Source organism: Penicillium odoratum (assembly GCF_028828045.1).
Source record: "Penicillium odoratum strain IBT 22623 chromosome Unknown utg000003l_segment0_segment0, whole genome shotgun sequence".
NCBI lineage: Eukaryota > Fungi > Ascomycota > Eurotiomycetes > Eurotiales > Aspergillaceae > Penicillium > Penicillium odoratum.
The window spans coordinates 2,410,403-2,433,260 of NW_026643145.1; the positions used below are offsets into that span (position 1 = coordinate 2,410,403).

The 22,858-nt window shown below is 48.7% G+C and overlaps 10 protein-coding genes across 10 annotated transcripts; 5 read left to right on the forward strand and 5 right to left on the reverse strand.

Moving 5' to 3' along the window:
• Nucleotides 1-852: 852 nt before the first annotated feature.
• On the forward strand, nucleotides 853-1,482 carry N7520_004146 (uncharacterized protein; the record flags this gene model as incomplete). The annotated part of the gene is made up of 1 exon (XM_057138081.1): nucleotides 853-1,482. The coding sequence occupies one exon, from the start codon at nucleotides 853-855 to the stop codon at nucleotides 1,480-1,482; it is 630 nt and encodes a 209-aa protein (XP_056998546.1).
• A 3,072-nt stretch (nucleotides 1,483-4,554) lies between these two features.
• N7520_004147 (tryptophan synthase) lies at nucleotides 4,555-6,072 on the forward strand (the record flags this gene model as incomplete). The annotated part of the gene is made up of 1 exon (XM_057138082.1): nucleotides 4,555-6,072. The coding sequence occupies one exon, from the start codon at nucleotides 4,555-4,557 to the stop codon at nucleotides 6,070-6,072; it is 1,518 nt and encodes a 505-aa protein (XP_056998547.1).
• Nucleotides 6,073-6,685: 613 nt separating this feature from the next.
• Nucleotides 6,686-7,717, reverse strand: N7520_004148 (guanine nucleotide exchange factor SDO1; the record flags this gene model as incomplete). Its single annotated transcript, XM_057138083.1, has 2 exons — nucleotides 6,686-7,587; nucleotides 7,651-7,717. The coding sequence occupies 2 exons, from the start codon at nucleotides 7,715-7,717 to the stop codon at nucleotides 6,686-6,688; spliced, it is 969 nt and encodes a 322-aa protein (XP_056998548.1).
• Nucleotides 7,718-8,247: 530 nt separating this feature from the next.
• Nucleotides 8,248-9,958, forward strand: cp3 (carboxypeptidase C PRC1; the record flags this gene model as incomplete). Its single annotated transcript, XM_057138084.1, has 2 exons — nucleotides 8,248-8,734; nucleotides 8,790-9,958. The coding sequence occupies 2 exons, from the start codon at nucleotides 8,248-8,250 to the stop codon at nucleotides 9,956-9,958; spliced, it is 1,656 nt and encodes a 551-aa protein (XP_056998549.1).
• A 553-nt stretch (nucleotides 9,959-10,511) lies between these two features.
• N7520_004150 (40S ribosomal protein uS13) lies at nucleotides 10,512-11,371 on the reverse strand (the record flags this gene model as incomplete). Its single annotated transcript, XM_057138085.1, has 3 exons — nucleotides 10,512-10,806; nucleotides 11,069-11,234; nucleotides 11,368-11,371. 3 exons carry the CDS (start codon nucleotides 11,369-11,371, stop codon nucleotides 10,512-10,514), a joined length of 465 nt encoding a protein of 154 aa, XP_056998550.1.
• A 1,193-nt stretch (nucleotides 11,372-12,564) lies between these two features.
• Nucleotides 12,565-16,044, forward strand: N7520_004151 (uncharacterized protein; the record flags this gene model as incomplete). The annotated part of the gene is made up of 1 exon (XM_057138086.1): nucleotides 12,565-16,044. The coding sequence occupies one exon, from the start codon at nucleotides 12,565-12,567 to the stop codon at nucleotides 16,042-16,044; it is 3,480 nt and encodes a 1,159-aa protein (XP_056998551.1).
• A 455-nt stretch (nucleotides 16,045-16,499) lies between these two features.
• Nucleotides 16,500-17,577, reverse strand: N7520_004152 (peroxidase; the record flags this gene model as incomplete). Its single annotated transcript, XM_057138087.1, has 2 exons — nucleotides 16,500-17,325; nucleotides 17,468-17,577. 2 exons carry the CDS (start codon nucleotides 17,575-17,577, stop codon nucleotides 16,500-16,502), a joined length of 936 nt encoding a protein of 311 aa, XP_056998552.1.
• A 580-nt stretch (nucleotides 17,578-18,157) lies between these two features.
• On the reverse strand, nucleotides 18,158-18,787 carry N7520_004153 (uncharacterized protein; the record flags this gene model as incomplete). The annotated part of the gene is made up of 1 exon (XM_057138088.1): nucleotides 18,158-18,787. One exon carries the CDS (start codon nucleotides 18,785-18,787, stop codon nucleotides 18,158-18,160), a length of 630 nt encoding a protein of 209 aa, XP_056998553.1.
• Nucleotides 18,788-19,126: 339 nt separating this feature from the next.
• Nucleotides 19,127-20,321, reverse strand: N7520_004154 (3-isopropylmalate dehydrogenase; the record flags this gene model as incomplete). Its single annotated transcript, XM_057138089.1, has 3 exons — nucleotides 19,127-19,331; nucleotides 19,380-19,803; nucleotides 19,850-20,321. The coding sequence occupies 3 exons, from the start codon at nucleotides 20,319-20,321 to the stop codon at nucleotides 19,127-19,129; spliced, it is 1,101 nt and encodes a 366-aa protein (XP_056998554.1).
• A 672-nt stretch (nucleotides 20,322-20,993) lies between these two features.
• On the forward strand, nucleotides 20,994-22,374 carry N7520_004155 (HSP70/90 family co-chaperone CNS1; the record flags this gene model as incomplete). The annotated part of the gene is made up of 3 exons (XM_057138090.1): nucleotides 20,994-21,285; nucleotides 21,337-21,609; nucleotides 21,659-22,374. 3 exons carry the CDS (start codon nucleotides 20,994-20,996, stop codon nucleotides 22,372-22,374), a joined length of 1,281 nt encoding a protein of 426 aa, XP_056998555.1.
• Between the last annotated feature and the right edge of the window lie 484 nt (nucleotides 22,375-22,858).

Here is a 22,858-nt window from a genome sequence, read left to right on the forward strand (position 1 = left end):
CCGACGCAGGGGTCGAACCTGCAATCTCTTGATTCGTAGTCAAGCGCCTTGCCATTGGGCCAGCCGGCCTTGATATGAAATAAGCCTACATATTGTGCTATATGACCTAGAATTTAACTGTTTGTTCGGCACAAATGTGCCGTGTTTAGCGAGGATCCACAGCGTCAACCCAGAACGCCCCAAAACCGGGTTTTTGCCTTTCAAACTACGTTTTTCCGGCTCAATCAGATCAACGGATACGGGGTGCACGACACTCCTTCCAGACAAAACCAATGATATGCATTCTGACGTCTCATGATGCAAGGCGTTTCGTGATTACCTGTCTTCTGGAAGCCTTGGCTGCAGTTGTAAACTTTTCAAATTTCAGGTACAATAAGAACTTAGATATACCTACCTGGTCCAGACAATTCAGACTCAGGGTTGTATTCGAGATTAATCATGACTTATCGTAACTGTTGGTCATATCTATTTTGCCCCTCCGCATTAGCCCGATGCTGGGGCCCACTGGGGCAATTTTCTACTGGTAGACACACAATTATCGCCCCAGTCCCCGGTGAGTCTCGCACAGACAATCGAGTGGATTGCATCAAACCAATTAAATCCGGAACATTTTGTATGGGACAACTGGAGTAACACTGGTTCTGCAATGCCCGGACTCAGTACTCCGTAGTGCCGGATGTGGTCCGGAATCCATGATTTCCTTATCTTACCCCATCCGACTCTTCTGGACTTCTTCTTCTCATTTTAATTCAACCCCATCTCCCCTCCATTTACTTTCGTGCAGAGAATGGTCATACACTTCCTGGACCGTTCCCGTACTACGTCCCTCCACCCGTGAGGCTACTTGCCACTATGGCCATTCGTGAGAGAGTCAAGGCGATCTTCCATCGTTCGTCTAAAAGCACCAGTCAACTGAACGGAAAACCCAAAGTTGAATACTATCGACGAAATGAAGTGCCGCCTTCCAAATTCAAGGGTCCAGCCGATAAAGCCGTTTTACGTCAATTCTCCGGCTTCTCGTTTGATAGTGCCATGTCGGAGCGTCGACGTTCCCTCGACATGACCATCTCTCCCTTCGACACAACTGGCGTTTCTCCATTCGACTCTGATGGCACCGAAGACGTTTCCCCCGATGCCGATGGTGTCCCAATCATGTCATCCTCGGATGCTGAACAATCTCCGGTGTCCCCCATCTCGACTGATATGCCTCGCGCTTTCCATGGCTCAGAATCTTCCACTGTCGTCAACTCCAACTCCGACAGCTACAATGGGTCCAACGGCTCCCTGCTCACCCTCCTCCCGGAAGTCTCGGTTTACGAAATTCCAGAGGACCCCATTGCCCAGTGGAAGGACTCAATCCGGTACACCTCGCCTATTGTGCGCGCCATGTCACCAGCCCCGAAGTCGCCTCGTGGCAAACAATTACCTTTCGCTCCTGAGGAGCTTACTCGCGCCCTCGCTGCCGTGCAGCTCTGCGCGTGATCTTGTACAACCTTATCTTTTTTTATTGCTACCCTCCCGGAGAGCCTTCTCTTCTTCCGTGATCGTCCTAGCTTGCCATCTTGCTTCGGATCGTTCTCCACGAAATACGACTTATCAGACCGAATTGAATGGACGCCCATCCACGACCTTTGCACGAATCAGGCCGATCGCAATACACACTATTACATCGGTACCAGTCTCAGTGAGACTGGTGATTCCTTGCCCGATGATCAGGGCCAGGACAATAGCTCCTGCTCCCTGTCATTCTTATCTTTTGTTTCTTGTCCCCTTGCATTGCATTTTGGAGCGTATACCCGTTCGGAGTTTTTATTTTGCGCGATACATCGCTGCGATAGAATATAGTTAGACTAGATATACTATATGTCTCTCAAATATAAATTATAAATCATTAAATCGTTCACTTCTATACTTCGAATAAGCAGATTAAGTTATTCTAGAAGCCTGATTTTGGTCCCTGTCAACCCCGCTAGCCAAGCCTCTAGCTCACACTGGTGCCTCGCTAAGTCCCCGCATCGCACAAAGGAGGTAATGATCCTTCCTGATCAGCCTTGTATCCTTGTCTTTTCATTTTAAGCTGTCAAATGAATTTAAGTTAAATGAAATGACGATAGGACTTTTAAGTTTAGATAACTTTGTGAGGTGGCGATGTTCGGTTAATATCTAGGATACTACTTCAATGTGGCAGGGTTACAATATCTGTAATCTGGTCCAGATACCCGTGGCAAAGGGCACGTGGGCTGTTTTGCGATAAATCATGGTAACAATTTAAGTACAATCTTCAAATGTTCCTCAAGTCCTGTCCAGTAGTATTTGTGTGTCTTATCCCCTTCTAATCCCCTTGCTGAAAATCTGGAAAGCATAATGCGGTGGTGGCGTGTAACTTCACATTTCGGACGGAATGATAAAAGTAGAGGCATCGCTCTAGATTGAGTGGACTTGTCAGAGAAGACAATACAGAATCAATCACATGTACTCACTATTCAAACGACTGCAATAGCAACGATATACTTTTGACAAGTTTGCTCACAATCTTATAAGAGAGCCAAACAACAAATTTCAGATCCGCAACAAGGGCACCAATGAGATTCGACAATGCGTTAGCAGCACGCACATCCATATTGAGGGATCTGAATTTCAAATAATCCCATGAGATCACAGCCTAAGCGGAAGGAGGCCTGATCATGTGAGGTATACGAACGAGATCCAAGAGGATGGGATGGTCAGCTATTTATCTTGAGCTCGTCAGCTCATTTCCCTCATCTCACCCCTATGCGTGATTGTGCACTTGGCCGCATCTACCAACTGCTGGTGCAAATTCTCCGCTCCCCGGTGCTACCGTGCAAGGATCCCTGTTTCGTTCATGGTTTGTTGTCCGGTACTTTCACTGTGACGTGTAGTGCAGGGGTTCGAAGTTTTTGGCATCGGGGACGTGTCGGGGGTATTGATACTCTAGGTCCTTTCACTTTCTCTATGCATGGTGTAGCGGAAAACAATATCATATCCTCGATTATCCTGAAAATCACAGATGCCCAGCTTTGAGAAAGTGTACAGTACAAAGCGAAGATCTTGTTGTTTGTCCATAGTCACTCTACAGAATCATTGATATATATTTAGCAAGCTGATTAATTAGTATGCTAGATTCTCGTTAGATTCTCCTGCCTCATCCGGTTAACGCCTGTTGACACGGGAGACACCAACAATGACTTTTATTTCCCCGCTGTTGCTGCAAAACTAGTAACAAATTCCTTGCAGCTAAGTATCCCCAACACCTGAAACCAATGCATAATCAGAACCATAATGGTCTTGGCTGCTGGATCGGCGTTCAATATCCCGGTTCAGATATATGTAGTTTGACATTCATTTTCTTTCTTTGTGATTGATGGCCTCGTTGAGCCACGTGTAGTTGATTGGGTACTGCACACAGACGCCGAACTGCATGTTAGGGCGAGCTGAATGACGAGATCTATCGGGAGGAGTAAGAAGATGATCAAAACGTCGTGCTCGATGTATGGTCATTTGACCTGCGTTGTGACCAGAAAGGTGACGCTCCGATGAGTCAAGGTAAGATTTTCAGGGGAGAATGATAAGCTTGATACTTAGAGTATTACTTCATGATTCTGCTGAACATTTATCCTGGTTGTTCTCAAACTCGACAACCTGATATACCCAGCAATAATGATATTATCGTTCAATACGCTGACATAATGGATGCCTTGAGATTTGCCATATCTTTGCTTGACTCTACGGTGAAATTATTGATTAGAAGAAATTGAACCACAGTGGAGATGCAGGGCAATCCATAGTCGCATATTTCTATTCCAATTTAGTTCTTTAAAGCCATTGTGGCTGTCAAGCGTATGTATGAAAGACGCACGAAGACCAAAAATTGTACTTATCATGCTACACACGTCGGTGTTCCCGGAGATTTCTTAATTCCTTAAAAAACAGGTAGATCCATAATAAAACACTAATCATTGATTCTAAGCATAGCTACACTAAAAATTGATTGATAGTTGCTCTCTGGCATAGCTCTGTCAGAGCGGAGACAGGGCAAGCGCTGCCCTTCCTGCGGATCATCTTCTGCTTTGGGATTGGATCAAGTGGCCATGCATGGGTACTAACAACAGCTACCTCCAAATCCAAACAAATCAGGTAGAATGAACACCCAACTTGAGCCCAAATGAGGGGGGATATGGCCATTGGTTCAAGAAGAGGCCATTATTGCCGAGTCGGAGGCTTGCCAGAGGCTTAGGACGCGGAGATTAGGAGCCACGATAATGATGATGAATGCTGAAAATGCCCAAGAATCCCATGGTAACACAGTATTTAAACGAGGCACGAGCCCGTCAGCTTTCTATCTGCAACCTGTTGTATGACTTTGTTCACCGTCTATCTATCCACGTGGGAATCGCCTCCGTGATATTCTTATACTTGCTTCGCATCTTTCAGCCCACAACCGACAGCAGAAAATTGTCTCTGTCTCTCTATATGCATCTTTCATTACTCTCTAGTACCAAGTACTGACTCTGCATTCAGGGTTCTGGCCTAGCAATGTTTGGGACATTGCGCTTTCTTTGCTTTTCTTCCCGCCACAGCTCTGAAGCTGATTCTGACGATGTACGCATACCTCGTCTGAGATCAATTAGCAAGGCAAGCTACTATGCTCGCGTTACTCGTCAAGTCCTACAGAAGACACTTTCTCGAGAGAACAGTATATCTCGGCGACCTCCTGCAACCGATATCAGCACCTGTTCTTCATCCTTTGTTTCCGATGCAGAGTCCCATGTTACCGCCAGCTCTGCAACCAGTGAGAGCCTTTCCTCATCACCCGAAGCGCTTGCCAAGTTGCCTGCCAGTGCTTCCATTATACCATCTCTGTTTAGCGGCACACCGTATGTCTCGATTCTGCAGACAGATGGCACACTAGGACCACCGCCAATCACATTTGATGGATACGGCCCATTTGGGGGCCGGTTCGTTCCAGAATCCCTCATAGACTTCCTCAACAATCTGACCTCATTCTTCGAGGCCACTGTCTCGGACCCTTCTTTTTGGTCCGAGTACGCCACGTACCAGCGGACCGAACCCACTCCACTGCAGATCGCAAGCAAGCTCAGCAGCTGGGTTGGTGGCGCCACCATATGGCTAAAGAGAGAGGACCGGAATGAATACGGGAGTCACAAAACACGCAATATCATCGGTCAGCTCTTGCTGGCCCGCCGCATGGGCTTCACAGAGATTGTCACCGACTGTGCAGCAGCCAAACATGGCAATTTCACCGCGGCAATGTGCGCGCGCCTGGGACTGCGCTGCGTCATTGTCATGGGAGCAGCTGACATCCTCGCCCAGAACGAGGATGTCCTTGAGATGAAGATGCTAGGAGCCAAGGTCCTGACCGCACGAACCCCTTCAGGAATGGGTTCCCTGCGCGCAGCAATCACAGAAGCGCTCCGCTATTCGGTCTGCAACCATGAGTCTGCGTATTACCTGATGGGAGGTCCAGTGGGGCCTAATCCCCTGCCGACCCTCATGCGCACATTCCAGGCTCTTCTAGGCGAGGAGGTTGCGGCCCAGATGCACGAGGCGGCCGGTCGCCAGCCGGATGCTGTCGTCACCGCCGTTGGTAGTGGGAGCGGTGCTGTTGGGATGTTCAGACCTTTCCTTCGGAACCCTGCGGTCAGATTGGTTGGGGTGGAAGCTGCCGGAGCGGCCGCTCTAACCGAGGGAGAGGTTGGCGTGCTCCAAGGGGCGCGAACCTTGATGCTTCAGACTTGCGATGGGCAGATCCTCGACTCGCTCTCGATTTCGCCAGACCTCAATCTCTCGACTGTGGGGCCTGAGGTGGCTCATTGGAAGGAATGCGGCCGTGTTGAAATTAAGACCGCTACAAATGCGGATGCCCTGGACGGGTTCAAAACAATACGATACCACGAGGGGATCCTGGCTGGACTGGACTCGAGTCACGCAGTTGGCACAGCCATTGAGCTAGCGAGAGAACTCGGACCTGGCAAAAGTGTTGTTTTGTTGGTGACGGGTTGTGATGCCATTGGCCTTGGGTTAGATGGTTGATGCCCAGGTGGTTGATGGCTGTTTCCTGTTCAGGGAAGAATGAGGGGTTGTGCGCTTACTGGGGAGACATTATATTCTCGGTTGCTCAGAGCTGTGGAGATTCTCAACCTTGGAAGTGTTTGTCCAATTCTGTCTATTCGCAATTGGTATACCCTGGTATAATCAGCGTTATTGGAGTTGGGTCAGTTCTACCTTGGCTATATTTACTCGTTGTATCGATCAAGCTATATCTATTGAGTTCAAGTACATGTACATGTCCCTAATTGGGTATAGGTACTAGGCATAGTACATGTAGACGTAGAAATCATATTCAAGCTTAAGTATGTAAAAATCCGTTATTTGTCATTGAGATTTTAATCTTCCATTTAGGATGCTCCTGGAAGGTTAGATATGGGTATGTGCATGCACCACACAGTCCTGGAGATCTTAGACCAATCAATCTCTATGGCATAGTGCAGATAATCTCTATGAACCTTGGAACCAGACTGGCATTATTGAAACTTATTCAACTCAAGAACTTTTATTGGCTTTTCTATCAAGATCATCAGTCATTGGGCATGTTTCGTCATGTACATAATGCTTGGCAGTGTAAGATGCATGTTTCCGAGGCAAATCAATCCTCTGATACGACACTCATATCGAGAACTTCAACACGCGTGCCAGCAAGGTCGTTTAGTCCCTTGAAGGCTCCTGGCTCAGCAAATCCAACCACTTCCCATTCATCCCCAACCACTTCTTGGGATTCCACCGACTCAATGTAGGCCAAAATCTTGTCCTTGACAGTTCCCGGTGCCTTGGGAGTCTCGGCGTCGGATGCACCAGCTTCGTCGTCAGAGTCATCTCCTCGCTTGGACTTCTTACCACCTTTGCCCTTTTTGTTGGACTTCGATCCACCCGAGGATGCTTCCTTCTCCTTGCCAGATGCCGCCGGTGCAGCCTTGACAGATTTCTTGAGAATAGATACGGGACAAGTTACCCGCAAGCGCATGCGAGCGCGCATCACGGGAATGGGTTGCCAGGCGATGAGCGCTTTCATGGCATCGAGTGCCTGACTCTTTGCTGATCGGTTGGAAGAAACGCCCGTCCACATTGGTTTCTTGGGCTGCTCCTCGCCCGCGCCAGTCGGGTCTGCGCTCTGCTGCTGCCCACTGGCCGAGGTCAGCTGGTCCAGAGCCTTCGAAATCATTCCCGATGTATAAACGCGCTTCGTATTGGGGTCGACAAGTCGCCCAGATACGATGTCCAGAACCTCCTTTTCCACTCGCTCAAGAATATCCTTGCGCTCTCGCTCGCCTACTTGCACTTCGCCTTTGCGCAGGATTTCTTGCAGGATTTCATCGCGGGGTGTGCCTGCGCCGAAAGACTTTGCGAGTTCGGCGGTTGGGGCTGTCTGGGCCTTTGACACAGAGAGGAAAACGGTAGGGACTTGGAGAACATTGTCGAGGTCTTTTTCGGCGCCAGATCGGTATTCTAGCAGTTTGTTCTTGTAGCAAGCTAGCTCAAACCGCTTTTTTCCTGTAAAAGAAATAAATGTTACCAACAAAGCATCCTCCAATATCCATACAAATTTGTAAGTACCTTTCTTCAAGCGAACCACGGACACATTTGTGAATTTGATCTGGTTGGAGGGTTGGTTGATCGGCATGGTGGGGGAAGCCACGAAAAACAGGCTGAAAAACGCAGAACAAAGCAGACGAAGAAAGATGCCAGTAGCGAAAGTGTGAATGGTATAAAATCCGAGTTAAAAAGCCTGCAGAGAAGAAAGACGACGTTTTTGCATATGTTTCTAAGCTATTCGCATTAGAAAACGTGAAGATCTGCTGCTGAGTCACCAATCACGGGTATAATCTCGTGACCCCGCAGGAACCGGCTTAGTGTATGACGATTGGTTAGGGTGCTCCCTCTTATCACCTCCAGGGTTGTTCCCCCTTCCCCAATCTCCTTCTTCTCCTCTTTCTCCTCACCAGCCTCCTGTCATCCGGCGGCTCTCCTTTCGTACTATTATCAACATATCTCTATTTGTATGTTATTTCTATTCCCTCCGTCTGCTCCCATTGTGAGACATGATCTTGTGAACCGTTACTGATAAGAAGCCGCCTAGACCCAAGCTACCCGCTGCCCTTCAGCAGCTGTCATTACCATCAACTTTACATTTGCTATTAAAGGCAATCAACAATGAGACTTCTCCCGGCCACGTTGCTGGTGGGAGCCGCTTCGGCGGCTGTTCCACCTATGCAGCAGGTCATGGGTGGCCTGCAGCAGCAGTCACAGGGTCTGGTCCAGGAGGGTACAGACTTCTTGTCCAAGCCAATCGAGAAGCTCCAGGACCAATTCAAGACCCTCTCTGCCGAGGCTCGTCAAATGTGGAAGGAGGTGTCTGATGCTTTCCCCAACTTGGACCAGACTCCCATGCTTTCGCTTCCTAAGAAGCACACTCGCCGTCCTGACTCCCACTGGGACTCTGTCGTCCGCGGTGCCGATGTGCAAAGCGTCTGGGTCGAGGGTGCCGATGGCTCCAAGCACCGCGAGCTGGATGGAAAGCTGGAGGCTTATGATCTCCGCGTCAAGAAGGTGGATCCCAGCACCCTTGGCATCGACCCCAAGGTCAAGCAGTACAGCGGTTACCTTGACGACAACGATAACGACAAGCACTTGTTCTACTGTACGTTCATACCCACTCCAATAATTCTCTGTGGTATCTAACTCACATTGCACAGGGTTCTTTGAGTCCCGCAACGACCCCGTAAATGACCCCGTTGTCCTCTGGTTGAACGGCGGTCCCGGCTGCTCCTCTCTTACCGGCCTGTTCATGGAGCTTGGACCTAGCTCTATCAATGCCAGTATCAAGACTGTCTACAATGAGTTCTCCTGGAACTCCAATGCCTCTGTGATTTTCTTGGACCAGCCAGTCAACGTTGGCTACTCCTACAGTGGGTCTGCTGTCAGCGATACTGTGGCTGCGGGCAAGGATGTCTACGCCCTGATGTCCCTCTTCTTCAAACAATTCCCTGAGTACGCCAAGCAGGACTTCCACATTGCTGGCGAGTCCTACGCTGGCCACTACATCCCGGTCTTTGCTACCGAGATTCTCGCCCACAAGAACCGAAACATCAACCTTAAGTCCGTGCTCATCGGTAACGGCCTGACTGATGGTCTCACTCAGTACGAGTACTACCGTCCCATGGCCTGCGGTGAGGGTGGTTACCCGGCTGTCCTGAGCGAGAGCGCCTGCCAGTCTATGGACAACGCCTTGCCTCGTTGCCAGTCCATGATTGAGTCTTGCTACAACAGTGAGAGCGCCTGGGTCTGTGTACCTGCCTCTATTTACTGCAATAACGCTCTTTTGGCTCCCTACCAGCAGACTGGCCAGAACGTCTACGATGTCCGCGCCAAGTGCGACCCCGAGGCCGGCGGTCTGTGCTACAAGGGCATGAGCTATGTCAGCGACTACCTGAACAAGAAAGAGGTTCGCGAGGCTCTGGGTGCTGAGGTTGACGGTTACGACTCCTGCAACTTCGACATCAACCGTAACTTCCTCTTCCACGGTGACTGGATGAAGCCCTTCCACCGCCTGGTCCCAGGCCTTATCGAGCAGATTCCTGTGCTCATCTACGCCGGTGATGCCGACTTCATCTGCAACTGGCTCGGCAACAAGGCCTGGACCGAGGCTCTGAAGTGGCCTGGCCAGAAGGAGTATGCCGGTCTTGAGCTGGAGGACCTTGTTATCAAGGACCAAGAGCACAAGGGCAAGAAGATTGGTCAGGTGAAGTCTCACGGCAATTTCACCTTCATGCGCCTCTTCGGTGGTGGCCACATGGTCCCTATGGACCAGCCTGAGTCCAGCTTGGAGTTCTTCAACCGCTGGCTCGGTGGTGAGTGGTTCTAAGTAACCCCTACTAAATACCTCCTGCATTTATATATTCTCGGGATTTGCTTCGCATAGAATGGGACATTATGGAATGATTGTGGAGGATTTTAGAATCGATCGTTGCAGTGTCTCGCTCGCCTCGCTCCAATGACAAGTATATACGATTCAAATGTTGTCAATGAAGTTTGTTAAAAAGTGTTTCTATAATTGTAACTGTAACATTAAACGCTTAGTAAACCAGGGTAGACAACATTTGAATGATTGCCAACGAAAATAACAGCTTCATGCGACAGCAGGACTGTAGAGCTACATTTAGACTTTTGATCCATTCTCAAGTCTAGGACATGTAATAGACCATAGGCATTACGAAACCCGGTCGAGGGACACCCGGCGATGCAACATACGTATAAGGAAATCAATCGGTTCGTTTCATATTGGTATGATTCATTTTCAATTTTAAAGACTGGCATCACACCAGCCAGCGGGGAAAAAGATCCCACGGATGCCCATAGAAACACACCGACAATAAAGGAATCCCTCCAAAAGCCCCCAGAAAAACGACAAGAATGATTTACTTCTTCTTGGACACACCGACGGTGCGACCACGGCGGCCAGTGGTCTTAGTGTGCTGACCACGGACACGCAGGCCCCAGTAGTGACGGAGACCACGGTGGGAGCGGATCTTCTTCAAGCGCTCGAGGTCCTCACGGAGCTTGGAGTCAAGACCGTTGGAGACAACCTGGTGGTCCTTGCCATCGGTGATGTCGCGCTGTCTGTTGAGGAACCAGGAGGGGATCTTGTACTGGGTAGGAGTCTGGAGGATGGTGACAATGCGCTCCAGCTCTTCGGTGGTGAGCTCACCAGCACTGTGAAGAAAAAGAAAAAAGTCAGCACTTCTGCTAGGGGTTGAGTATCAAACAGTCCAGGCTGCTGCAATGTCTTTTCCGATCGAATCATTTCCCGTATTCCTTGGCGTTGTGTTGAATTTTGAATCGCGGACGCACACTGTGTGCTCGTTCTAGTCGTAGTGATACCGAGTCCCCCCCTCTTCAATTCCATCCCAAAAAAATAATTCGAGGCGAAAGACATTGCAGTTCCCAGGATTGTTGTGGATGTATCGAAACGTACCGCTTGCTGAGGTCGACATCGGCCTTCTTGCAGACAAGGTTGGAGTAGCGGCGACCGACACCCTTGATCTGGGTCAAGGCGTACATGATCTTCTGCTTTCCCTCAACGTTGGTGTTGAGCAGACGCAGGATGTACTGGAAGTTAGTCTTCTCGCCGGATACGAGCGCTGTATCAAAAGCGACATGTTAGCCAGGTCATTCCTTCTGGGGGTTCGTCGTGCGATCTCGAAAACTCCGACGGTGCTTTTTTTGATGTTGAATTTGTGAAGGAGGTCGAGTCTTTCGTGGGATAGAACGTACACATGATGGGCGATGGGCGCGGGGGCTGTCGTTAGAGGGATGGAGGGCAAGCAGAGTCTCGAAAGTCGTGAATGACTTTGCTGTCCGTTGTGGGATCGGGTAATTGGGACGCTAACCAATTTGGGAATTAGTGTGTGAGGGCTCGCTTGATTGACGCTAATCCGGAATAGGTAGTTTCTGTCATGTGATTTGTGTCGCAGGGATGAAATCACATGATGTGTCTGGTATTGTAACATGCCTAATGTACTGCTAAAAGGAATGGCATACACTACCTGTATCTAACAGTATTGATCAAGCGTCCAGTCCCTATATAGACATGGCAGGTTAACAATCGACAATCGCGCGACTCATGTACTAAATAAATCCTTTTCTACCAGCATTACATTCTGAATGAGTTAGCATATATGAGCTGATAGGATGGTGTGCTCACCCCCTCACACCCAAACAAAGACCGAAGGGAGTTCCTTTTGTGTTTTGTTTTCTATTATTGAAAAACTTTAACTGAGTAATTAGTCGGGCAACAATCAAAGACAGGGGCTATATAATAATGGTGGTGTTTGGCGCAGACACTTTGGATCAATTGATGTATGTACTCGGTGAGGTCCACGGGTACTGTACAATCAAGATCTATCAATAGAGTTTCTACCAACCTCGTGGTATATTTTCTTCCCTAAGGTCCCGAGGCCTCTTTCATCAACTTGACCATCAGCCACACGGTTACTCTTTGATACTCAACCCACATGATATTATAACAATGACCATAAAAATGATCTGCTTTGCGTTACTACATATTACCTTGGAACGATCAGTATCTCTACTCACTCAAGTGCTCATTATCTGATATCTAGGCTAGAAACTCCCAAGGTTCTGCTATAAAACATTGAATGGAGGGGCTATGAGATATCGAGGTAATAGAAATAGACAGATTCGAATCCTTTGTCCCGATCGAAGGTTTACCATAGTCTAAGGTTTTCTTTGATGAGTTAATGGATAATTTCCAATTTTAGAACCATGACCTCGAGGTCATCTACGCTATAGTCTTAGTCTTCTAAGTGGTTTTCCTCCGACATAAAGCATTTGACAATTCCACGTCTTCAAACATTCATGAGTATTCTCAACTAAAGCTTTATCACGTTGACCGTGGAAATCCTTCCCTTCTTTTTGAAACATTATACTCTCTTTTTATACCACGCTTCGATGGCCTCCAATAATGATTACATGCAACGATTCCCAAAAAACGTGGATCAGCTCAACCTCCCCGATGAACCGGATCAGTGCTGGGACTTGACCGCGTTGGAGACGCCTTCTCCAGATTGGACTTTTCTTGACAGGCGACTTGGTACCGTCTGGGATATCAGATCAGTCGATTCTAGGATGGCAAAGGTTCTCGCTGCACTACATTTTTGGGGAATATACTGGACAGATAAGAAAAGACCGACCAAGCCAGACATTATGAGGGCTTTGTGGAAACTTTTCTACCACATGCCAGAAAGAAACCGCCCTAAAAAATTCGGGGAAATATTCGACTTTCGCCGAGATACTGGGCCCCGTCTCATGGGATGGGAGAATTACGACAAAGAAGTCGGTCCTATCAGCCGATTTTATCCAGATATACCCAATTCTGATACCCCGGAAGATCCCACATGGATACGCGGAATGGATGGACCTATTGATCTTCCGGATAGTATTATTGAGCGATATATGCTGCCCCTGATACCAGGGGTGGTTTCGCGCAAAGGACAGTCACCAGAGGGAAAGGCACCTGCGACCAAGCAGCCGAAGCAACCCACAGGAAGACCAGAGTCCTTAATATTCAAGCACCCCTCTAGCAGGCCAACCACTTTGTTCGGCTCTGCGAGTCCATCACAGAACAAAGGGGCAGCACGGCCTCCAGAGGGACGCAATTCTACCAGTACGGCTCTAGATTTACTACCGAACAATCTAAGGCTCAAAGAGGCCATTGAGCGAACTATCCTGGATCACGCCTACTATCATCTCCAGCGGGATCCCAATGCCCCGAGACGGATAGCGGAGCCACATGCAACTGCCTCATCCCTCGAAGACCTGGAAATAGTTCAGATTGGGACTCATTCTGCACATGCCTATCTCAGACTTAACCCGAGATCTCTCTATTTTGATGCCCATTCGACTACTCTCTACCCATACCGAGGGAGAGGTCCAGTCTGGTCTGGCAATAGCTGCTCGGTGGACTGCATCATCGTAGTGGGTATGTTGCTTGACATCGGATGCACCAATATCGACCGCCAAAGCTGGAGATACGGGGAGATCACTGAGCTCGAAAAGGCTTTCATCGAGATCACAAATGTCAACTGGGAAGCTCTTGATATGAGCACCAATATCAAGATGCGAGACCTGTTCATGAGAAAGCTGTGTGCTACAGTTCCCTCCCTTACAATGGGGCAGCCCGCTCCTGCGTGGGCTATCTGGTCTGAGTGTACGAGGAACTTTGCCCAGTTTTACTTTCAGTACTCGAACTTTTATCAGGCTTGTCCTTGCAACAATCAGCAGATCTTGGAGACTGGAAAATCTGCCAACTGTGTGTGTCCCACCATTGCGGATCACGTCGACAACCCCAAGGGTATATGGATGACGAATTTGATCGAGGGTTGTTTATATGACAGGCGAAAGTCTCCATGCCTTCACTGTGATACAGGAGTCGATGTTTTGGAGATGAGAATTGATGAGCTTCCACCTCGCTTGGTTGTGTCGAATTATATGGGGACCCGAGTCCGCGTCCACAACCACACTGAAGATGTCAATTTCCGATATTTCGATGCTGAAGGAGTGGAGAAGGTAGCACAGTATCGCTGGCTTGGAGGAATTTACCATAAGAATGGCCATGTGCGTGTCTACTGGACCGATCAAGAGCGAGGACATAACGTTGGCGATGCGATCCGCATGTATGATGACGAGGTGAATGGGGGAGTCATCTTCGGTGGCATCTCACCTCAACACCCGGCGGATCGAGTTCCCCACGACTGGACCGATATTGGCTTCTTGATTGGTATCTATGAACGGGTCATCAATCCATCATGGGATATGATAGATGATGTTATGGATACCGTCACCCACTTTGAAGGTCTGATGAACGCGGGGAGATCGGTCTTGCACGATCACACCTCGTGGGAGCATGTACGCATTCAAGTGCCTGAAGATCCATCCGGCATGAATATCAACCAGCCTCCTGAGGATCGCGTGATACCAGTGGCTACCAATCACTTCCGTGAACTGAGTATCTTCCAACTCCCTTTGCCAGTAGAAGTTAGTACGCCGCAGCACTCAGAGACGCCCTTACGCACCCCCGGAGAGCCGGTGGCATCTTCTACTGACTTGGAGATGATTGATGTAAATGAATTACTTAATGCTTGGCCTCCAGAGAGTCCACAAAACAAAAGCGCTGAGAAACAACCCGCTCAGGGCAACTTATTCGACTCGATGCTTAACTCGCCCTCCATACTCGCCGATCACCCTGAGATGTGGCCCAATGGACCCCCAGGAGAATTGTGGCATGGCCTGCCAACTAATAACGAGGCATTCAACTTCCCAGCTCTTCCACGGGCCGCGGATGAAGACAGTCAACCTTTCAGCGCGCCACGGACCCCGATGATGGACTATGTGCATTGGCCCAGCCCAAAAATTTCCTCAAATCAAGATGACTGGGGCACACGGTCTGGTGCACTCGTACGCTCTAGACGTGGGAGCTCCGCTGGTAGATCTCCAAAAAGAATGAGGAGAAGCTCCAATGTGAGAACCATAGACCCTTCTGTGCTATTTTGTAGGGATATTCCAAGGGCAAAACCGAGCATTGATCCCAGACCATCTCACAAAGCAAATCCTGGAAAGTACAACGAGCCTCCTAAGGCCAAGGAGAAAGCACCTACGAAACAAACAATTGTTCCCAAGAAAGGATCCAAAGAGATGAAAGGATCTGAGAAAAAGACCAACAAATCACAGGAAGTTAGTGTGGCCATACTGAGTGTGAGTCCAGAGCCTAGGAGGAGCCTGCGAAAAAGAACAGAGGACGGAGAAAAGGTCACCGAGCCTAAGAAGGCAGTAAAAGAAAAGGCAGTCGGCGATAAAACCAAAAATACGCCTGCCCCGAAGACCAAAGGCAAACGTCCCAGTGAGAAAACAAACACCGAGCCTTCCAAGGACAAAGCACGCACAGTCTCATCTAGTATGGACAACAAGAAATCTTTGAAGAATGCTAGTAATGCAGGATCAAAGTCCAAAGATATACACGAAAATAAATCGCGGGTGACTGCAAACTCAAATGTGAAGGCAGGACAGTCGAGCAACGTGCCTAGAAAGTCATCTCGTCATAAGCCAACAGAAGATAGGGAAGAAGAAGAAGAAGAAGAAGAGGAAGAAGAAGAGGAGGAGGAGGAAGAGGAGGAGGAAGAGGAAGAGGAGGAGGAGGAGGAAGATGAAGACGAAGTGTATGACGAAGAAGATTATGACTTTGAGGAATATGCCAATGCCAGCTCTTCGCAGGCAGGTCCTCCCGAGCCGAGGCTTTGGGTTCCCAAACCATCATCGGGGGAGCTTTTGATGCGGAAGACTGCGATCCGGAATGCAATGTTACAATCACCGGAAAAGAGAGCTCGATTTGCAGATAATTTGGAACAGGGTCCGTCTAAGAGAAAGAAGTTATAGAAAATGGGAGCAAATGGAGTATATGGAGTACATTTTAGATGTTGTTGATTTAAATTTAGTTTTGATTTGGCAATATCTTGCTTCTCTTAATAATGGAAAAGATCATGTTACATCTGTTTGGACTGGTGAGTTGGTTATGCCAATCATAACGACGGCATTAGACACCTGTAGTTATAGTGTCCGTGCGACTTCCCCGCATCCCTTACCCCGGACTCTTTCTCGTTTCCATTTTCCCCTTTCTGCTTTCTGTCTCTTTTATTCTACTTTCTCCTCTGGAGTCTATGAACTTGTGACTACTGCTTTTGTTCAAGTGGAAGAGATCTTTCTATATCTATGATCTATTTACATCGGGCTCTATACAGAGAAAACCAGCTATGAACATCAAGGGGAATTAACCAAATAACAGGGGAAAAAACGGAACCAGAAATGGGAAAAAAGGGCAACACCTTGAGACCCTATAGACGGGCACGAGGTTCACTCTTCTTCTTGATGGGCCCAGTGGGAGTGTTGCTCTTCTTCGGTGCCGAAACATATCCACCCATCACGTTATCAGTGTTGAGGATGGCACCCTTCGCATCACGCTGAATACCCAGCTCAATCAGCTTCGCAAACACCTTAGCAAAGTGATCAAAGAACAAATCCTTATCTTCCGCATACTTCTGCACCCACGGCAAGAAAGCAGGATCAGTCTTGAGCGCCATATCAGTCGGCAGCATCATCAAAGGCTCCTCACCCTCCTCAGCCTCCGGATCCTCATACACAAACTGCGTCATACCCGTCGCCAACGTCCGAGGCTTCCAATCCAGCTGTAACAGCAACTTGAAGAACGAGTTCGAGAAGCGTGTCGGATTTGTCACCCACGGGCCCTCGAATCCGCTACGGTCCCCGTGGCATCGACCGAGGTTGTGTCCACCGGCCAGCGCTACAATCTCCTGGTCGTTGAAGCCCATGCGGTTGAAGATGAAGCGCAGGTGCTCCGCGCCCAAGGCACCGTCCGGTAGGCGACCTCGTGGTGGAACCTTTGAGTCATCCACTAGGTCTGTCCGTCCGCCTTGCCAGGGGATCTCGGGTCCACCTAATTCTTTGATCGCTACGACACCGGCTAATGTCCAGAGGTCCGAGTATGTGATCCATGGGTGCTTCTCCTTGACGGGTTCTAGGAAGGCCCGACCGTGCTGCAGGCCTGCGTTGGATGGGTCACCACCTTCTGCTTCATATCGCATGCCGGCGCCATTGGAGCCACCGGTGTCTGTGGCGAGATCATATGTACCCGAGGAGTGCCTGTGAGAGATTGGTGGTTAGTTTGTGGGTTCAAGCTGTTGGCTCAACGCGGTTGGCATCGGTCGGCTCCTTTTCTCCGTTGCGGAGGTCTGGGGTAATAGAATCCTTCGTTGCAAAGGAAAAGATACTTGGATACACTCACCATGCTAGTCGCACAAACACCGGACCTGCGCTTCCATCGTCATAATCGGGTTTCTTCAACTGCGCGACAATGTCTGCGCGGACCGCCTCATAGTCATTGGGAGCGCTCATTCTTTCGGCCGATAAGAGTGACGTCGGTATAGAACAAAGTTTTCGGGAAGATTGGTTCAGGAACGATTCTTCAAGGAATACAGGGAATACAGGATTAAGAAGAAAAAAGAAGAACGAGAAAAATCTGGAGACGTGGAGGAAATCTGGAATTCTGGAGATAAGTCACCACATGAAGGGAAAAGAAAGTGGATCCTGCGCTGAGCAGATGCCGAGGTCTTCGGTTTATGAATAACCCGCTAATCAGTTGCCACTGCTGCACATGGGATGGGATTGGGATATAATTCATATCCCGATTCTCGGCTCAGCTCGGACACATGGAGACACAAAAGTCAAAGGGACGGAATCATTGATATGAAGTCACGTTCAGCCGATGAGGTTGAGAGCCTCGGAACCTAAGCCGATCTATACTAGTCAGTGTGAATCTTTTGGCTTGACTAAAATCATATTTTGGTCCCTCAATCAGCTCAAGATATTTCCAAGTCTGCGCCATTTCGCTCTCACTTCGTTATGAAAAATTCTAATCCGTACTAAGACATCAACGCCAACGCCAACTCCAATACACCACCATGACCAGGAAAGATCACTCTTCAAACTCCATATCCTCTCCCCAAACCCCATCTCTCTCCTCGTCATAATCCTCATTCTTGGTCGGATCGATATGATTCTGATTCTGCTCCTGCTTCTGATCCTGTACAGTCTCCTCCTTTCCTCCGTTCTCCATAATCCCCTCATCGTTTCCCCGGGATTGCAGCAAACCCAGCAGCAGCATCCGCTCCGCCTTCAAATTCTTAACCACCTCCTTCAGCCCACGCACTTTTCTCTCGTATTGCGAAATCACATCTCCCGCCTCCATAATACAAGCTCGGTATGTGTGTCGTTCAAAATGCTTCTGCTCGCGGAGTCGGCGTATCTTTCGCTTCATATACTTCCCCTTCGTGTCGCACATGACACCAATTAGGTCTGAAAACTGGTCTGTGTGTTCAGGTTCCAGATCATTGGTCGCGACGTGTTTTCCGATTTTCATCATGGTCTGGGCGATGTCATCGGCGATGGACACCATGGTGGTCCTCTTGGTTTCTGAGCTCCAGTCCCCTAGTCCTTGGAGGCGTGTCACCATCAAGCCTGGGGTAGGTAAGGACTGGTGGGTTGAGCCCCCATGAGCGAGAAAAGTGGCCGCCATCAAATTGTCGAAAGTGAAGTTGCCTGCCATTTTGTGGGACTGGCTGTCACTTTGGGTGAGAGGTCGTTCGACTGCGTCTGACACGGCTGGCGGACAATGTTGGCTTCCTAGGACACCGTGTAGTAGCACCGTGTAGGAATACCGTGGAATATGGCCTAAAGGAGGGACATGTAACAGAGGGAAGGGTAAAGAGAAGAAAGCAAAACTGCAGACTTTGGTCTTATGCTAAGGTGACAAGCTCAAACAGATGAGTCGTTTGCGTAAAAGTTTTCATTGTCGTCAAGCTTCTTTATGTAAAAGTTGAAATGAGCTGAAAACCTCGATAAGCAGTCTAAACAACATTTGTTTGCTATATTTATGCATAAATCCTTATAATGCAGCTACAATAGCATCTCCCACCTCATTTGTCCCTGCCTTTCCTCCAAGATCAGGCGTTCGTAATCCCGAGTCCAATACTTTACGTACAGCTGCTTCCAATCTTCGAGCTTCATCTATCAGATTCAGCGAATAGCGGAACATCAACGCAACACAGAGTATCATAGCAACCGGATTAGCAACATTTTGCCCCGCGATTCTGACCCCATTAGTGATCATGAATCTTATCCTTATAAGATTGACTTACGTTGGTGCTGATCCATGCGTAGGCTCATAAAGTCCATATGGTCGTGTCTTTAACATGCTATCACCCGGCAGACCATTCAGACTGGCGCTAGGAAGAACTCCCAAAGTACCAACAATTGATCCAGCTTGGTCAGACAGCATATCACCAAAGGTGTTATCGGCGAGAATGACACCATTCAGAGCTCGGGGATTCGTCGCCATTATCAAAGATGCGGAATCAGCGAGCTGGTGCACCAGCTTAACATTGGGATAATCCGTCGTCATTGTCTTCTCCACCACTCTTCTCCACAACCGAGATGACGCCAAAACATTTGCCTTGTCCAGAGAAATTACCGGCCATGGAGGATCATGTCGCTGCGCAATCTCAGCAGCTAAACGAGTCACGCGCTGGATTTCAGCTTCACTATATCCCCATTCATCCATTGCTGTCACCATTAGCAACATTCTTCAAAAGTTTCGAGGTTAACATACCATAACTCTCCTCCTCAATCTTCTTTCCAAAATACGCACCTCCACAATTCTCTCTTACAACCACAAAATCCACCCCCTCAATAACCTCCTGCCGAAAAGGACTGAACTCTCTTGCAATACCACTACTCGGCGAATCAGCCGAGCAGGGCCTCAAATTCGCATAAATATCCATTGCCTTCCGAAGCTGCAGCAATCCCCCTTCTGGTCCATCGAGTCCCCGTCGTGCGTTATCCCATTTCGGTCCCCCAACTGCTGCGAAGAGTACAGCGTCGGACTCGAGTGCTGCTTGCTTGACTTCTTCAGTCACTGACTTGCCAGTTGCGTCGATGCTGCAGCCGCCAATCAGTTCTTGGCGTAGCTGGAAGGTGTGTTGGGGGGTTTCGAAGGCTTTGAGCACTTTGATGGCTTCGGTCATTACTTCAGGACCGATGCCGTCGCCTGGGAGGATTAGGATTTTGTAAATTTGAGTCATTTTGGTAGCTTTGTTATAGATGTATACTGTATATCCAATGTAGGTGTTATTCTTGCTTTTGTATACTTTGTACTTTATTGTATAGGCGTCTCGGTTTCTCCTCCGATGAGTGCGGGGTTGATTGTTCTCGGGCGAGCCCCGATGGGATTGTCTCCGAGGGTCGGATGAGCTCATTTGTAGATTTGGATATGCCGTCCATGAGTGATGTTATTTCTTTCAGGGTTGTTTCTGTCTATGAAGCTATTGGTCAGCTAAACTATGTGAAGCCCAATGGTATGTGAATCATTTAGACTGTAGTTCAAGGAGAATATGTGGGCTGGCTTTACACAAATCTATTCCTCAACTGACTAGGTACGTTTGACTCCAACAAATGATAGCAAGACTGTGAGCTTGTTTGCCCCATACAAACATTTGAATCTAGTGGATCCGTTATCCTCTGCAATGTCGACACCTTCTATTTCTGGACTAAGAGATTTTTCTGTGGATCTTTTTTTCAATTTATTTGATTCGATTGGGAGCTGAATGGGTCCAAATGATTTTCAATTTAGAAATGGAAAGAATCCAAAAGGAAAGTGTACCGCCCCTCGCGTTTGTCCTGTTTGTCTCCTTTCCCCGCGGAAGTGACATCAAAGAAAAAAAAGTTTCCTTACTTGTAGAACAAAACCATTCACAATGTCGCGCGTCGAAGAGCTTCCAGATGACTTTGATGAGTCCCTCCACCTCAATGAGGCACCGGCGGTCCCTCGGGACCTGCCGCAGCCCGGGTTTGACGCATTCGCTGCTTCCAACGAGACACCATTCCCCATCAACGAGGAGCGCCTGAAAGAAGTCCAAACCGATCCCACTGCTCCCAATATGCCACCCGCCATGGCCTCCGTCAAGTCGCATTCAAACGATGAGCTGCTGGCTATGATGAACCAGACCCCGCTGTTCATGACTGATATCGAGAATGCCGGCGACGAGAGTATGTGAGACTGCATCTTCTATAATATTCTGTGCTAACTACTGTTTTTAGAGGGTGAAAACCCCATGCTGGATGCGCTTACCGCCTTACAGAACGAAGGCACTCGGGGTGATGTCGCGCAGAGTTTCAAGGATCAAGGCAATGAGGCTGTTCAAGAGAAGCGGTGGATCGACGCTAAGGAGTTCTACACCAAGGCCATTGCGGTTATATATGCCAAGGATGATAAATGGGAGGAGCCCGAGGATCGTGAAGTGGAGAACAAGTTGCTCCGTCAACTGGAGGAGCTCTCGCATATCAACCGAGCTTTGTGCAACCTGGAACTAGGTTGGTTTTCTCCGCAATATCATGATACGCAACCGCTCACAATTACTAGGAAACTACCGTTCTTGCACCCTTGACTGCGCCACTACCCTCAAGCTGAACCCCAAAAACGTCAAAGCTTACTACCGCTCCTCTATGGCCTTGTTGAAACTAGAGAAAATCGCCGAAGCCGAGGATGCCGCAACCCGCGGCCTCGCCGTCGACTCTGAGAACAAGGCCTTGCAGACTGCTGCGTCTAAGATTGCCGAGCGCAAGGCTGCAGTGGAGCGCGCCGCTGCCCGAAAGAAGGCTGCGGCCGAGCTGGAACGCAAGCAGAACCTGGTTCTTAGCACTGCTCTTCGTGCCCGTGAGATTAGAACCCGCAAAACCAACCAACCACCTGAGATGGAAGATGCCAGAATCCGCCTGGTTCCTGATCCACTCTCGCCCGAGAGCTCTATCGAGTTCCCTGCCGTATTTCTTTACCCCATGGATGCCCAGTCAGACTTCATTAAGAGTTTCTCAGAGCTATCTTGCATTACGGACCACTTGGATTATATCTTCCCTCTCCCGTGGGATACTAAGAAGGAATATACCGTCGCCGGCGTTGAGTGCTTCATGCAGACTGTCACTGGTGGCCTGATCAAGGCTGGTAAGAAGCTTCCCTTGTTCCAGATTCTGACTGGTGGAAAGGTTGAGGTTGTGGATGAGATGGTTCGCATCTTTATCGTGCCGACTGCCAAAACTGGGGCTTTCATTGCGGAAATGAAAGCTCGGAAAACGGGTTGAGATCATACCATGACTTCCATTTATCAATATGCCTGTCTACAGCGCCGTATTGCTCGCACATAATCAGGAGAAATTCTACCTGTCTCGCGTCTGAGAGGACCCCTTCAATTCTTATTGGTCATGTCTAAAGCCTACACTTGACCTATTGTCGCGTCTATATGATGCTCCCTAGGCAACACTCGGTTTTGAAAGACTATAGCTATAGTCCTGATATCCCGTCTGGAAATCAGCCAGTTCTCTGCACAAAAAGCTCGATACCCTCTCAACTTGTTCTGTACTCAAGCCTTATCTTCATAGAAAGAGCCCGTGGACCCCCTAGCTGCCAAAAGTCCCACTATAACGAAATCAAACATATTCAAAAGACGTCAGACCAACTGATTCTTAGGCTATACAGTCAATATTAGCCTATTTCATGCGTAATGTGCTTAAAGTAATTTAGGCTCATATTCAGGATTACAACAAATGCGGGGTGAACATGCAGGGA